The sequence below is a fragment of the Artemia sp. Qi Xiang Cuo genome, chromosome 5 (genome assembly GCF_049724085.1).
Source record: "Artemia sp. Qi Xiang Cuo chromosome 5, ASM4972408v1, whole genome shotgun sequence".
NCBI lineage: Eukaryota > Metazoa > Arthropoda > Branchiopoda > Anostraca > Artemiidae > Artemia > Artemia sp. Qi Xiang Cuo.
This window is the reverse complement of record NC_142798.1, coordinates 32,326,318-32,345,807: the sequence shown is the minus strand read 5'-3', so window position 1 is coordinate 32,345,807 and position 19,490 is coordinate 32,326,318. Positions and strand designations below refer to the sequence as shown.

The following is a 19,490-nucleotide window of genomic DNA, read 5'->3' as shown; positions in this document are numbered from 1 at the left end:
GAGATTTCTAGTCGTAACCCAGGGCGGGTATACTTGGCTTTAGAAAGTGGCCATTTGACCACTCGATCACGTTATCATACCCTGGGACAGGGTATACTGGAAATAGGGTAGTACCTAACCCGATATTTGCAGAACCGGTGTGGTAGACGCGGGCATCACATTATAATTTGGGGCCGGGGCTTTCCCCTCCAATAAGTGGTGACACCCGAATATTACCACGCCAATACTGGTGGCATTGTAGCTTACCACTATAACGCTGGTGGCATTGTGGTCTACCGGCATAATATTGGTGGCTAAATACCCGAACAGTCGTTAAACCACAGACCAGACAATAGCTGCATCAGAATTATAGCAGATCTAACGTTAATTGTCACTAATCCAACGTTAGATTGATTTATGAGTGTCATAGATAAGCAAGTCAGTACTTGATCTAACTCACTTGATTTTAACTAAATGGTTTAAAAAAGATTTTTAACTAATGGTTTGTAAAACTAAAAATAAATTGTTTAACTAAATGGTAAATATTTAGCCAACAGATTTTTATCCAACAATACTGTTTGTTGAAAAATCAAATTTGAGTTTTAAAAGTGGAATTAACGTGCAACAACTGGTAAGGGCTGGTGGCTGTTAGATGATTTATACTGCAACAATAAGATAGGAAAAGGCTTCGTAACAATAGTAGTAATGTTTATTCGGATAGTAATATTCAGATAAACTTACTTTTAGACATTGCGAGTTTTTCTTGCCAGAAAGAACGAAAGGGTGCTATTCCAGTTCCTGGTCCGACCATAACAACTGGTAAGTTTCCTTCTTCAGGTAAATGAAAACGGTTTTCACTAAATAAAAAAAAACTGGGTACAGCATAGTAATTAATCTTATAAATACTTAAATAACACAGTAGTTGTGACATTCAAGTGTTAAAGCCATTAGCTAAATTTTATCTTACTTCTCATGGATTAATATATATATATATATATATATATATATATATATATATATATATATATATATATATATATATATATATATATATATATATATATATATATATATTATATATATATATATATATATATATATATATATATATATATATATATATATATATATATATATATATATATATATATATATATATATATATATATATATATATATATATATATATATATATATATATATATATATATATATATATATATATATATATATATATATATATATATATATATATATATATATATATATATATATATATATATATATATATATATATATATATATATATATATATATATATATAATCAATGAAAACTCAAGCGGGAAGGCAAGACACATACTTTGGTTCGGTGATCCATTCAAAACCTATTTCAATTTTGATGGATCAATGTGTTAACAATTATGCTACTGCACGAGTACGATTTTGGTATTCTAATAGCTCTGATTGTGTTAATCCTGACAGTTTACTTTCATCAGCGATTAGGCTGTGTCGTAATCTGCAGTAAGGTTCAGATTTAAGCCCGGTACTATTCAGTGTTCACCGTGTGAGCATCTAGCGCAACTTGACATTTATCCGTAGCTTTTCCGTGCATGGTACGGACTTGAGCCTATTATGTTATTCCAACGTTGTGCTCTTCATTGAAACCTCACTTATTCACCAACTTACCAATATTAATCTTCTACTCAAGGGTTACGCAAATATCGGCCTGATTGTAAATCCAGCCAAAACCGAGTTTCTTGTTGTAGAAACTTCTTCATTACCTAAAACTTCACCCCACGCACAATCTTTATTTGTAAAGAATGGGGGAGACTAAATTTTTCCTGGATCGAATCTAAAGTATCTCGATATTACCAACTGAGGTGTTTCAAGAATCTTAAGGCTTCTCGTAAATGACCAAGTTCTTTCTGGTCTGAGTTGCGCAAAATTGGAAGCCTTAAAGTTGAGATTAAAAAAAAGTATTTTGGCTCCTTAGTTCTCAGGTGTTGCTCCTCTCGGGAGGTAAACACTCCCGAGTGTTTACTGCATTCCACTTGTAGGACATTGGCTTATAAAGACAGAAAGTTTCGTATTTGTTCAGGACTATGTAAGTACCTAAAGTTTCTACTGGGCCTTCCATTGCATCTGCGAAATACATTCGTTTTGGATAAATGCGACGTCGATGACCCTGTTCTGTTTATCTCTGAAGTAGAGGAAAGGTCGACAGAAAAGCACTGGATTGTGTCCTTTGCCATGCCGTTGACATTTCTCCTTGAATTTTGAATGACAATATTCTTTTTATTTGTGTCTTATTGTAATATGTTCTTGTTGTTGCAACTTAAGAAGTTATTTGAGGTCAATTTGTCTTTCAATACTCCACTTTTTTCTATTGTTGTTGCAAGCGGTTTTCTAATAAATTATCTTGGTAGAGACTTTTTCTTATCCCTAAGGTAAAAAAAATCGCTCCCCAGAAAATACTTTCTTTTAATATTTAATCAAAATCGTATTATAAACCAAAAAAAAGGAATGGAAAGAACATTGTTTAATTTAACAATACCTGGCAAATGTTTTATCTCCCTCTTCGGGCTAAAATAGTTGTAGATCGTAACCACAGTCTGAAGTAGTAATCTATCTATTGAAATGAACTGTACATTCAACTGTACATCTATTCTATTGATTGAAACTGTACATTCATACCTACAAGGAAGTCAAGGTTGTATAAGATAATCAGACGGGTTTTTTGTTATTGTTTGTTTTTGTTTTTTTTAATCGAAACCTAGAGATTGTCAAATTGCGTATTTAGGAATGGTTTTGCAGGGAAAGCTGTCTATCACCCGTGTGTTATCCACAGTTCCATTTCTTTGAAGTCTGTGCTATCAAGAGCGGTTTCTGATTTTTTTTGGACAATTGCCCTTAGCCAACAATAGTTTGATATGAATGTGTCGGTATATAGGATTTGCGAATTTGATCCTATTAAGGTGGAGAAAAAAAAGGGTTTAGCATTTGCGAATACTTCGATGTGTACTGTATAAATCACAAGTGGTGTTTGAACAGTGTTGTCAATTTAAAATAGAGTTTAACGTTATAGTCTACTAAAAATTTGATGTAGATGGCAAGAAAAGGATTTTAATAACGGATAGGTTTACTTCTTCGATGTGTTCTGTATAATACACAAGTAGTGGAGTGATGGGAGCGGGGTGTCTTAGAGTAATTAAAGTGTGATAGTGTAGGGGGGAGTTGCTAGTGAAAAACCCGTGTGAATGAGTTGAAATAAAAATTTTAACAAGAAACGGCTGAATAGTGGTTTAGGGGAGATGAGTTGATTGGGAGAAGGATGTATTCGCTGAGGTATAGTAGAGGGCGCCGTACGAATGAACAACACGTGTGTATGAGTTAAAATACAAAATTTATAACAAGAAATGGGTGAAAAGTGTTTTGGTGGAGATGGGTTGATTGGCAGAGGGATGTATTAGCGTAGTTATCGTGGAGGGCGAGTTGCTAGCGAAAAACCCGTGTGGATGAATTGAAATAAAAAAATTTAACAAGAAATGGCTGAAAAGTGTTTTGGGGGAGATGGGTTGATTGGCAGAAGGATGTATTATCGAAGTTATGGTGGAGGGCGACTTGCTAGTGAAAAACCCGTGTGGATGAGTTGAAATAAAATTTTTTAACAAGAAATGGCTGAAAAGTGTTTTGGGGGAGATGGTTTGATTGGCAGAAGTATTTTTTAGCGTAGTTATAGCGGAGGGCGGGTTTCTAGCGAAAACCCCGAGTGGATGAGTTGAAATAAACATTTGTAACAAGAGATGGATGAAAAGTGCTTTGGGGGGAGATGGGTTGATTGGCAGAAGGATGTATTATCGTAGTTACAATAGAGGGCGAGTTGCTAGCGAAAAACCCGTGTGGATGAGTTGAAATAAAAAAATTTAACAAGAAATGACTGAAAAGTGCTTTGGGGGAGATGGGTTGATTGGCAGAAGGATATATTAGCGTAGTTATAGTGGAGGGCGACTTGCTAGCGAAAAACCCGTGTGGATGAGTTGAAATAAAATTTTTTAACAAGAAATGGATTAAAAGTGTTTTGGGGGAGATGGGTTGATTGGCAGAAGGATATATTAGTGTAGTTATAGTGGGGAGCGATTTGCTAGCGAAAAACCCGTGTGGATGAGTTGAAATAAAAACTTTTTAACAAGAAATGGGTGAAAAGTGTTTTGGGGGAGATGGGTTGATTGGCAGAAGGATGTATTAGCGTAGTTATAGTGGAGGACGAGTTGCTAGCGAAAAACCCGTGTGGATAAGTTGAAATAAAAAAATCTTAAAAAGAAATGGCTGAAAACTGTTTTGGGGGAGATGGGTTGATTGGTAGAAGGATGTATTAGCGTAGTTATAGTGGAGGACGAGTTACTAGCGAAAACCCCGTGTGGGTGAGTTGAAATAAAAATTTTTTTTAACAAGAAATCTCAGATAAATTTTTTTTGGTTCAAATGTGAAACTTTAAGTCCACTTATGAATCGCAAAATAAACTATTTCTGTAAAATCTGAGCTAATAAGGGTTTTTGACCGTAAACTCTAGTTTTTTGCAAGAAAATTATGGAAAATACAATTTTCTGGTTCGAATTTGAAACTTAAGTCCATTTTTGGATCGAAAAATAAAAATTATTACCGTAAAATCTGAGCTAATAAGGGTTTTTCACCGTAAACTCTAGTTTCTTGTAAGAAAATTATGGAAAATACAGTTCTCTAGTTCATATGTGAAACTTAAGTCCAGTTTTGGATACTCATAATGATGAGGACTGATGATTCTAATTCAATATTTTTTTTTTCATAAAAACAAACTATTTTTTTTTAAACTTCGAAACTATTCAACTTTATTTATTTATTTTTTTTACGTATCTTAAAATGACAAAATTTTGTTACGGCTCTAACACTTGTGCTCTATGCTTGCTCAGAGACACGATGCGGCTTTCCCACTGGTACTCTATGATCGGTTATCGACACTAGTTTGTGGCATGTGTTAAATCCGTATTTTTTACGCAGTGGAACGATAAACAAATAAGTCATATCTTTAAAAAAAAAGTGATGATGGAGCATTTTATACAAAATCTCAAGGACGAATAAAAAATCTATCCTTTTATTTTTAACCAATCACCAATCAACTTACCGTATATTTAACAACCTCCGATGGCTCTGATTGGCTCCTAAAAATGAGTGTTGTCTCAAAAACCGGTCCGGTTGAGTTATATAATTTCGACAATACTCACAAAACATGAACTTACACACACACACACACAAACTTACACACACACAAAAAACTTACACACACACACAAAAAAAACTTACACACACACAAAAACTTACACAAACACAAAAAAATTACACACACACAAAAACTAACACACACACACACAAAAACTTACACACACACAAAAATTTAGACACAAAAAAAAACTTACAAAAACAAAAAAAATTACAAAAAAAAAAAAACAAATTACAAACAAAAAAAAACTTACACACACACACACAAAAAAAAACTTAAACACAAAAAAAAACTTACACACACACAAAAACTTACACAAACACAACAAACTTACACACACACACAAAAATTTACACATACAAAAAAACTTACACACACACAAAAACTTACACACACACAAAAAAAACTTACACACACACACACACACAAAAACTTACACACACAAAACAACTTACACACACACAAAAACTTACACACACACAAAAAAAACTTACACACACACAAAAACTTACACACTCATAAAAACTTACACAACCACACAAAAACTTACACACACACAAAAAAAACTTACACACACAAACAAAAACTTACACACACACACACACACAAAAACTTACACACACAAAAAAACTTACACACACAAAAAAACTTACACACACACAAAAACTAACACACACACAAAAAAACTTAAACAAACACAAAAAACTTACACACACAAAAACATACAAACACACAAAAAACTTACACAAACAAAAAAAAACTTACACACACACACAACAAAACTTACACACAAACACAAAAACTTACACACACACAAAAACTTACAGACACAAAAAAAAAAACTTACAGACACACAAAAACTTACACACACACATAAACTTACACACACACACAAAAACTTACACACACACACACACAAAAACTTACACACACACAAAACATACACACACATAAAAACTTACACACACACAAAAACTTACACACACATAAAAACTTACACACACACAAAAACTTACACACACACACACAAAAACACACCCACACACACACACACACAAAAACTTACACAAACATGAAAACTTACACATATGAAATTCACATTTAATATTTTCCAACTTCAAAATGGGCGCACACACAAAAACTTACACACACACACACACAAACTTACACACAAAAACAAAAAAAAATAAAAACACACACAAAAAAAAAATAACACACAAACAAAAACTAACACACACACAAAAAACTTACAAACACACAAAAACTTACACACACACACAAAAACTTACACACACACAAAAACTTACACACACATAAAAACTAACACACACAAAAATTTACACACACCAAAAAAAACTTACATAAACAAACACAAAAAAATAAACCAAAACACAAAATAAAACGAAAACAAAAAATAAAAAACAAAAAAAAAACTTACACACACACACAAAAACATACACACACACAAAAACTTACACACACAAAAACAGACACACACACAAAAACTTACACACACACTCACACACACAAACTTACACACACACAAAAACTTACAAACACACCCAAACTTACACACACACAAAAAAAAACAAACACAAAAACACAAAAACAAACAAAAAAAAACACTTACAAACACACACAAAAAAACTTACACAAACACAAAAATACTTACACATACAAAAAAAACTTACACAAACACAAAAAATTACACACACAAAAAAACTTACACACACATAAAAACTTACACACACAAAAAAACTTAAACAAAAACAAAACTTACAAACAAAAAAAAAATTACACACACACACAAAAACTTACACACACACACAAAAACTTACACAAACAAAAAAAAATAAAACAAAAAAAAAATTAAAAACACACAAAAAACTTAAACACACAAAAAAAAACTTACACACACACACAAACAAAACAAACACACACAAAAAAAACTAAAAAACACACAAAAAATTACAGACACACAAAAAAAACTTACAGACACACAAAAACTTACACACACACAAAAAATGACTCACACACACAAAATATAACACACACACACACAAAAAAACTTACACACACACAAAAATTACACAAAAATAAAAACTTACACACACATAAAAACTTAATCACACAAAAAAACTTACACACACACACACAAACACACAAAAACTTACACAAACACACACACAAAAACTTACACAAACATCAAAACTTACACACACAAAAAAACTTACACACACACAAAAACTTACACACTCATAACAACTTACACACACACACACAAAAACTTACACACAAACACAAAAAACTTACAAACAAAAAAAAAAACAAACAAAAACACACAAAAAAAAATTCCAAAAAAAAAATAAAAAAAACACACAAAACAACATACACACACAAAAAAAATAAAACACACAAAAAAACAAACACACACAAACAAACTTACACACACACACAAAAACTTAAACGCACACAAAAAAATTACACAAAAAAAAACACACAAACAAACAAAAAACTTACACACACACACAAATAAACATACACACACATAAAAACTTACACACACACAAAAACTTACACACACATAAAAACTTACACACACACAAAAACTTACACACACACACACAAAAACTTACACACACACACACACACACAAAAACTTACACAAACATGAAAACTTACACATATGAAATTCACATTTAATATTTTCCAACTTCAAAATGGGCGCACACACAAAAACTTACACACACACACACACAAACTTACACACACACACAAAAAAACTTACAAACACACACAAAAAAAAACTTACACAAACACAAAAACTTACACACACACAAAAAACTTACAAACACACAAAAACTGACACACACACACAAAAACTAACACACACACAAAAATTTAGACACACATAAAAACTTACACACACAAAAAACTTACACACACAAAAAAAAAATAACACACACACACAAAAAAACTAACACACACAAAAAAACTAAAATACACACACAAACTTACACAAACACAAAAAACTTACACACACACACAAAAATTTACACATACAAAAAAACTTAAACACACACAAAAACTTACACACACACACACACACAAACTTACACACACACACACACACAAAATAATAAAAGAAAGAACAAACATAAAAAAAAACACAAACTCAAACAAAAAAACCCCCTAACAAACACACAAACAAAAAATAACAAAATCATAAAAACTAACAAACACACACACAAAAACTTACACACACACAAAAAAAAACTTACACACACACAAAAAAACTTACACACACACACAAAAAAAACTTACACACACACAAAAACTAACACCCACACAAAAACTTACACACACACAAGAACTTACACACACACAAAACTTAAACACACGCAAAAAATTACACACACACACAAAAACTTACACACACAAAAACTAACACACACACCAAAAAATTACACACACACAAACATACAAACACACAAAACTTACACACACATAAAAACTTACACACAAACACAAAAAAAACTTACACACACACAAAAAACTTACACACACACAAAAAATTACACACACACAAAAAAAACTTACACACACACAAAAACTTACACACACACATAAACATACTCACAAACACAAAATCTTACACACACACACACACAAAAACTAACACACACACAAAACTTACACACACAAAAAAACTTACACACACATAAAAACTTACACACACAAAAACTTACACACACACACACACACACACAAAAACTTACACAAACACACACACAAAAATTTACACAAACATGAAAACTTACACACACAAAAAAACTAACACACACAAAAAAACTTACACACTCATAAAAACGTACACACACACACAAAAAAACTTACACACACACACAAAAAACTAACACACACACAAAAAAACTAACACACACACACAAAAAAACTTACACACACACAAAAACTTACACCCACACAAAAACTTACACACACAAAAAAAATTACACACACACGAAAACTAACACACACACAAAAAATAACACACACAAAAAACTGAAACACACACCAAAAAATAAAACACAAAAAAAAATACAAACACACAAAAAACTTAAAAAAAAAAAAAAACTTACACACAAACACAAACAAAACTTAAACACACACAAAAACTTACAAACACAAAAAAACTTACTCCCACACAAAAAAAACTTAAACACACACAAAAACTTACACAAACACATAAACTTACACACACACACAAAAACTTACACACACACACACACAAAAACTAACACACACACAAAACTTACACACACAAAAAAACTTACAAAAACAAAAAAACTTACACACACAAAAACTTACACACACACACACACACACAAAAAATAACACACACACACACAAAAAATTACACATAAATTAAAACTTACACACACAAAAAAACTTACACACACACAAACTTACACACAAACAAAAACATAAAAAGAAAAATAAATTTACACAATAAATTAAAAGAACACAAAAAAAAACTTAAAAAAACACAAAAACTTACAAACAAAAAAAAAATTACACAAAAAAAAAACTTAAACACACACAAAAACTTAAACACACACAAAAAAAACATAAACACACACACAAAAACTTACACACACACACACAAAACTTACACACACACAAAAACTTACACACACACAAAAACTTACTCCCACACAAAAACTTACACACACACATAATAACTTACACACACACACACAAATATACACACACACAAAAACTTACACAAACACAAAAACTTACACACACATAAAAAAAAACTAACACAAACACACACACACACACAATATTACACACACACACACACAAAAACTTACACACACACAAAAAATTACACACACACAAAAAAACTTACACACACACGAAAACTTACACACACAAAAAAACTTACACACACATAAAAACTTACACAAACACACACACACAAAAACTTACAAACACACAAAAATACTTACACACACAAACAAAAACTTACACACACACACAAAAACTTACACACACACAAAAACTCACACACACACAAAAACTTACGCATATACAAAAACTTACACAAACAAAAAAACTTACACACACAAAAAAACTTACACACACACACAAAAACTTAGACACACAAAAAATAACACAAACACCAAAAACTTACACACACACAAAAACTTACGCACACAAAAAAAATTACACACACATAAAAACTTACACACACACAAAAACTTACACACACACACACAAAAACTTACGCAAACAAAAAAAAAAACTAACACACACAAAAAAAAATACACACACACACAAAAAAAACTTACACACACACAAAAACACACACACACAAAAAAAATAAAACAAAAAAAAAAACTTAAACACAAACAAAAACTGACACACACAAAAAAAATTACACACACACACAAAAACTAACAAAAAAAAAAACTTAAACACACACACAAAAACTTACACACACAAAAAATTACACACAAAAAAAAAACTTACAAACACACAAAAATCTTACACACACACACACAAAAAACTTACAAACCCACAAAAAACTAACACACACAAAAAAAATTACAGAAACACAAAAAAAAACTTAAAGAAAAAAAAAAAAAGAAAAAAAAACAAAAAAAGACTCACAAAAAAAAAAAATAAAAATTACACACAAACAAAAAATAACAAACAAACAAAAACTCAAACACAAAAAGAAACATACACACACATACAAACTTAAAAACACAAAAAAACTAAAACACACACACACACACACAAACACACAAACACAAACACACACACAAAAACTTACACAAACATGAAAACTTACACACACAAAAAAACTGACACACACACAAAAACTTACACACTCATAACAACTTACACACACACACACAAAAACTTACACACACACACAAAAAACATAAACACACACACAAAAAATAACACACAAACACAAAAAAAACTAACACGCACACAAAAAATTAAACACACAAAAAAACTTACACAAATACAAAAACTTACACACACACAAAAACTTACACACACACAAAATCTTACACAAACACAAAAAAAATTACCAACACACCAAAAACTAAAACACACAAAAAAATAAAAACACACAAAAAACTTACACACACAAAAAAACTTACACACAAACACAAACAAAACTTAAACACACACAAAAAACTTACACACACAAAAAAAATTACACAAACACAAAAACTTACACACACACAAAAACTTACACACACACATAAACTTACTCACACACACAAAATCTTACACACACACACACACAAAAACTTACACACACACAAAACTTACACACACATAAAAACTTACACACACAAAAAAACTTACACACACAAAAAAACTTACACACACACACACACACACAAAAACTTACACACACACACACAAAAACTCACACAAACATGAAAACTTACACACACAAAAAAACTTACACACACAAAAACTTACACACACACAAAAACATAAACACAAAAAAAAATTTAAACAAAAAATTACACGAACACAAAAAAAAACTTAAAAAAACAAAAAAACTTACAAAAACAAAAAAAATTAAACACAAAAAAAACTTAGACTCACAAAAAATCATAAAGACAAATAAAAAAAACATAAACACACACACAAAAAATAAAACACACAAACACAAAACTTACACACAAACAAAAACTTACACACACACAAAAACTTACTCACACAAAAAAACTTACACACACACAAAATAACTTACACACACACACAAAAATTAACACACACACAAAAACTTACACACACACACAAACTTACACACACATAAAAAAAAACTTACACAAACACACACACACACACAATCTTACACACACACACACACACAAACTTACACACACACAAAAACTTACACACACACAAAAAAACTTACACACACACAAAACTTACACACACATAAAAACTTACACACACATACAAACTTACACAAACACACACACACAAAAACTTACAAGCAGACAAAAATACTTACACACACAAAAAAAAACTTACACACACACACAAAAACTTACACACACACAAAAACTCACACACACACAAAAACTTACGCATATACAAAAACTTACACAAACACAAAAACTTACACACACACAAAAACTTACACACACACACAAAAACTTACACACACAAAAAATTAAAAACACACCAAAAACTTACACAAACACAAAAACTTACGCACACACAAAAAATTACACACACATAAAAACTTACACACACACAAAAACTTACACACACACACAAAAACTTACACACACAAAAACTTAAACACACACCAAAAACTTACACACACAAAAACATACACAAACAAAAAAAAACTTACACACACACACACAAAAACTTACACACACACAAAACTTAAACAAAAAAAAACTTACACACACACATAAACTTACACACACACAAAAAATGACACACACACACAAAATCTTACACACACACAAAAACACAAAAACTTACACACTCACAAAATATTACACACACATAAAAAGTTACACACACAAAAAAACTTACACACACACAAAAACTTACACACACACAAAAACTAACACACACACAAAAAAACTAACACACACACAAAAACATTTACAAACACAAACACAAAATTACACACAAAAACAAAAAAACAAACACATAAAAACTTACACACACACAAAAACATACACACACACAAAAACTTACACACACACAAAAATTTACACAATAACTTACACACACACAAAAAAACTTACACACAAACAAAAAATTAAACACACACAAAAACTTACACACACACAAAAACTTACACCCACACAAAAAACTTACACACCCACAAACACTTACACACACATAAAAAAAAACTCAAACACACACACAAGAACTTGTGTGTGTAAGTTTTCATGTTTGTGTAAGTTTTTGTGCGTGAGTGTAAGTTTTTATGTGTGTGTGTAAGTTTTTGTGTGTGTGTGTTTGTTTGTGTGTTTTTTTGTGTGTGTGTGTGTGTAGTTTTTGTGTGTGTGCCCATTTTGAAATTGGAAAATATTAAATGTGAATTTCTTATGTTTTAAGTGTGTTTAATGACATTCTAAGATATGTAAAAAAAAAGTTGAAAAAAAGTTAAAAAAAAAAGTTAAAAAAAAGAAGCACTCTTTCTTGAATTCACCTCTTGGATAAACAATACAGAAATTTAATTCAGGAAATTATGAAAAAAAAATTTAGACGGGGTTACGTGCTTCTTTTTTTAACTTTTTTTTGAATTTTTTTTTCAACTTTTTTTTTTACATCTCTTAGAATGTCATGAAACACACTTAAAACATATGAAATTCACATTTAATATTTTTCAACTTCAAAATGGGTACACACAAAAAACTTACACACACACACACAAACTTACACACACACACACACACAAAAAAACTTACACACACACACAAAAAAAACTTAAACACACAAAAACTGACACACACACACAAAAAACTTACACACACACACAAACTTACACACACACACAAAAACTTACACACACACAAAAATTTAGACACACATAAAAACTTACACACACAAAAAAACTTACACACAAAAAAAAACTTACACACACAAAAACTTAAACACACACAAACAAAAACTTACACACACACAAAAACTTATACACACAAAAAAACTTACACAAACACAAAACACTTACACACACACAAAAATTTACAAACACAAAAAAACTTAAACACACAAACAAACTAAAACAAACACAAAAAAAACTTAAACACAAAAACAAAAACATACACACAAAAACAAAAAATCAAACACACAAACAAAAAACTTACACACACATAAAAATTTACACACACACAAAAACTTACACACACACACAAACTTACACACACACAAGAAAAAAACTTACACACACACACACAAAAACTTACACACACACACAAACAAACTTACACAAAAACAAAAACTTACACACACACAAAAACTTACACACACACACACAAAAACTTAAACACACAAAAACTTACACACACACCAAAAACTTACACACACACAAAAACTTACAAACACACAAAAAACTTACACACACAAAAAAATCTTACACACACAAACAAACAAAAATTACACAAAAAAAAAAAACTTACACACACACAAAAACTTACACACACACAAAAAAAAACTTACACACACACCAAAAACTTACACAAACAAAAACTTACAAACACACAAAAAACTTAAAAAAAAAAAAAAAATTAAACACACACACAAACAATAATAAAAAAAACACAAAAACCTTAAACACACAAAAAAATTAACAAACACACAAAAACTTACACACTCAAAAAAAATAACACACACACACAAACACACAAAAACTTACAAACACAAAAACTTACACACATATAAAAACTTAGACACACACAAAAACTGACACACAAATAACAACTTACACACACACAAAAAAAAACTTACACACACACACAAAAACTTACACATACACACAAAAACTTACACAAACATGAAAACTTACACACACACAAAAACTTAAACACACACAAAAACTTACACACACACACAAAATTACACAATAACTTACACACACACACACAAAAAACTTACACACCCACAAGAACTTACACACACACAAAAACTTATACACACACAAAAACTTACACATACACAAAAAACTTACACACCCACAAAAACTTACACAAACATAAAAAAAAACTTAAACACACACACAAAAACTTACACACACACACAAAAAACTTATACACACAAAAAGTTACACATACACAAAAACTTACTCACTGACAAAAACTTACACACACACAAAAAAAAACTTACACACACACACAAAAAAACTCACACACACACAAAAACTAAAACAAACACAAAAAAACTTAAACACACACAAAAACTTACACACACATAAAAACTTACACACACACAAAACTTACACACACACACACAAAAACTTACAAGCACACAAAAAAAACTTACACACACACAAAAACTTACACACACACACACACAAAAACTTACACACACACAAAAACTTACACACACACAAAAACTTACATACACACAAAAACTTACACACACACAAAAACTTACACACACACAAAAACTTACACACACACACAAAAACTTACACACACAAAAACTTACGCACACACCAAAAACTTACACACACAAAAACGTACACACATAAAAAAAACTTACACACACACAAAAAAAAACTTACACACAAACAAAAACTTACACAAAAAAAATTACACACACACAAAAACTTAAACACACAAATAAACTTACACACAAACAAAAACTAACACACACACACACAAAAAAACTTACACACAAACAAAATATTAAACAAACATAAAAAATTACACACAAACAAAAAATAAAACACACAAAAAAACTTACACACACAAAAAAAATTACACACACACACAAAAACTCACACACACACACAAACACACACAAAAACTTACACACACACACAGAAACTTACACACACAAAAAAACTTACACACACACAAAAACTTACACACACACAAAAACTTACACACACACAAAAATTTACACAATAACTTAAATACACACGAAAAAAACTTAAACACACACAAAAACTTACACACACACAAAAACTTACACACACACAAAAACTTACACACACACAAAAAAAAACTTACACACACACACAAAAACTTACACACACACAAAAACTAACACACACAAAAAAACATACACACACAAAAAAAATAACACACACCAAAAAAAAACTTCAACACACACAAAAACATATACACAAACAAAAAAATACACACACGCAAAAACTTACACACACACAAAAACTTACACACACAAAAACTTACACACACACAGAAACTTACACACACATAAAAACTTACACACACACACACACATAAAAACTTACACACAAGTAGAGTAGTACCTTATACTTCTATAGAAGCACTAGGAAATACCATGTTATTCTATAGAAGCTCTACACCTTTTCAAAGAGAGTCAGTAGTCCCTCACACAGTTTGACGTGGACATTGCAAAAAAAAAGCTGGCATGGTATAATGTGGTCTAACATGTTTTGAGAGTATGGTCGAAATTATATAACTCAAGCAGACTGGTTTTTTGTTATTGATATGAATTGCACAAGAATGTCCCGTTTGAAGTAGACATTTTTTTTAAAGCTGGCACGGTATGAAGTGGTCCAACATGTTTTGGGAGTATAGTCGAAATTATATAACTCAACCGGACTGTTTTTTGAGACAATACTCATTTTTAGGAGCCAATCAGAGCCATCGGAGGTTGTTCAATATACGGTAAGTTGATTGGTGATTGGTTAAAAATAAAAGGATAGATTTTTTATTCGTCCTTGAGATTTTGTATAAAATGCTCCATCATCACTTTTTTTTTAAAGATATGACTTATTTGTTTATCTTTCCACTGCGTAAAAAATACTGATTTAATACATGCAATAAACTAGGTAGTGTCGATAACCGGCCATAGAGTACCAGTGGGAAAGCCGCATCGTGTCTCTGAGCAATCATAGAGTACAATTGTTAGAGCCGTAAGCATATTTTGTCATTTTAAGATACGTAAAAAAACAAAAGTTGAATAATTTCGAAGTTTAAAAAAAAAATATTGAATTAGAATCATCAGTCCTCATCATTATGAGTATACAAAACTGGACTTAAGTTTCACATTTGAACTAGAGAACTGTATTTCCCATAATTTTCTTAGAAGAAACTAGAGTTTACGGTGAAAAACCCTTATTAGCTCAGATTTTACGGTAATAATTTTATTTTTCGATCCAAAAATGGACTTAAGTTTCACATTTGAACCAGAGAATTGTATTTTCCATAATTTTCTTGCAAAAAACTAGAGTTTACGGTCAAAAACCCTTATTAGCTCAGATTTTACAGAAATAGTTTATTTTTCGATTCATAAGTGGACTTAAAGTTTCACATTTGAACCAAAAATATTTTTTCTGAGATTTCTTGTTAAAAATTTTTTTATTTCAAGTCATCCACAAGGGTTTTTCGCTAGCAACTCGGCCCCCACTACAACTACGCTAAGACATCCTTCTGCCAATCAACCCATCTCCCCCAAAACACTTTTCAGCCATTTATTTTTAAAAATTTTTATTTCAACTGATCCACACGGGTTTTTCGTTAGAAGGTCGCCCCCTACTTTAACTTCGATAATAAATCCTTCTCCCAATCAACTCATCCCCCCCAAAAAAACACTTTTCGCCCATTTCTAGTAATAATTTTTTATTTCAATTCCTCCCCAGGGTTGTTTTACTAGCCAATCGCCCTCCACTATAACTACGCTAATATATCCTTCTGCCAATCAACCCATCTCCCCCAAACCACTTTTCACCCATTTCTCGTTAAAATTTTATTTCAACTCATCCACACGGGTTTTTGGCTATCAAATCGCCCCCCACTATAAATACGCTAATACATCCTTCTGCCAATCAACCCATCTCCCCCAAAACACTTTTCGGCCATTTCTTGTTAAATTTTTTTATTTCAACTCATCCACACGGTTTTTTCGATAGCAACTCGCCCTCCACTATAACTACGATAATCCATCCTTCTGCCAATCAACCCATCTCCCCCCAAAACACTTTTCAGCCATTTCTAGTAAAAATTTTTTATTTCAACTCCTCCACACGGGTTTTTCGCTAGCAAATCGCTCCCCACTATAACTACACTAATATATCCTTCTGCCAATCAACCCATCTCCCCCAAAACACTTTTCACCCATTTCTTGTTAAAAACATTTTTTTCAACTCATCCACACGGGTTTTTCGCTAGCAACTCGCCCTCCACTATAACTACACTAATACATCCTTCTGCCAATCAACCCATCTCCCCCAAAACACTTTTCAGTGATCTCTGGTTTAAAATTTTTTTTTCAACTCACCCACGCTGTGTTTTCACTAGCAACTCGTCCTCCACTATAACTACGCTAAGACATCCTCCTCCCAATCAACCCATCCCCCCCAACAAAACACTTTTCAGCCATTTCTTTTTAAAATTTTTTATTTCAACTCATCCACAAGGGGTGTTCGCTAGCAACTCGCCCCCCACTATAACTACGCTAAGACATCCTTCTGCCAATCAACCCATCTCCCCCAAAACACTTTTCAGCCATTTCTCGTTAAAAATTTTATTTCAACTCATCCACACGGGTTTTTCGCTAGCACCTCCCCCCTCCACTATCACACTATAAGTACTCTAAGACACCCCGCTCCCATCACTCCACCACTTGTGTATTATACAGAACACATCGAAGAAGTAAAGCTATCAGTTATTAAAAATTTTTTCTTGCCATCTACATCAAATTTTTAGTAGACTATAACGTTAAACTCTATTTTAAATTGACAACACTGTTCAAACACCACTTGTGTATTATACAGTACACCTCGAAGTATTCGCAAATTCTAAACCCTTTTTTTTCTCCAGCTTAACAGGATCCAATTCGTAAATCCTATCTACCGACACATTCATATCAAACTATTGTTGGCTAAAGGCAATTGTCCACAAAAAATCAGAAACCGCTCTTGATAGCAGAGACTTCAAAGAAATGGAACTGTGGATAATACATGGGTGATACACAGCTTTCCCTAAAAAATCATTCCTAAATACGCAATTTGACAATCTCTAGTTTTCGATTAAAAAAAAAACAAAAACAAAAAACCAGTCTGATTATCTTATACAGCCTTGACTTCCTTGTAGGTGTGAATGTATAGTTTCAATCAATAGAATAGATGTACAGTTGAATGTACAGTTCATTTCAATATATAGATTACTACTGTCTGAAATGCGGTTGTGTATTTTTATCAATGTTGCTGTAAAACCAATTTTAGCAGTAATTACAAGTGACCACACTTTTGTCTCAAATCCGGGTGCACCCAAGATACAAATACTTGCTCTAGCTAAAGTTATTTTAATTCCATTGTTTTAAAAATCAATACCTTTCAATCATTTCCTTCAAAAACCATCAATTGGCAAAAAAAATTTCTGTTTAAGCAAATAATTTAGAATTATGAAAGGCACTAATGACACTTCTGCTTTCGAAAGATTCAGCCCGAAGTCCACAGTAAACACAAATTAGAAACCTGTGTTGAAAAAAAAACTGTCAAGCAAGGTAGAATTGTCTTTCGAACCT

At 31.5% G+C, this 19,490-nt stretch overlaps 1 protein-coding gene across 2 annotated transcripts in view; it reads right to left on the bottom strand.

Annotated features, from left to right (window-relative positions):
• The window catches only part of Nos (Nitric oxide synthase), a 614,880-nt gene that overhangs the window by 17,614 nt on the left and 577,776 nt on the right, over positions 1 to 19,490 (bottom strand). For both annotated transcript variants that reach the window (XM_089089493.1, XM_089089494.1), the window contains exon 23: positions 721 to 836. In XM_089089493.1, coding sequence (XP_088945619.1) covers positions 721 to 836 — 116 coding nt within the window. The remainder of the gene's footprint in view (positions 1 to 720; positions 837 to 19,490) is intronic.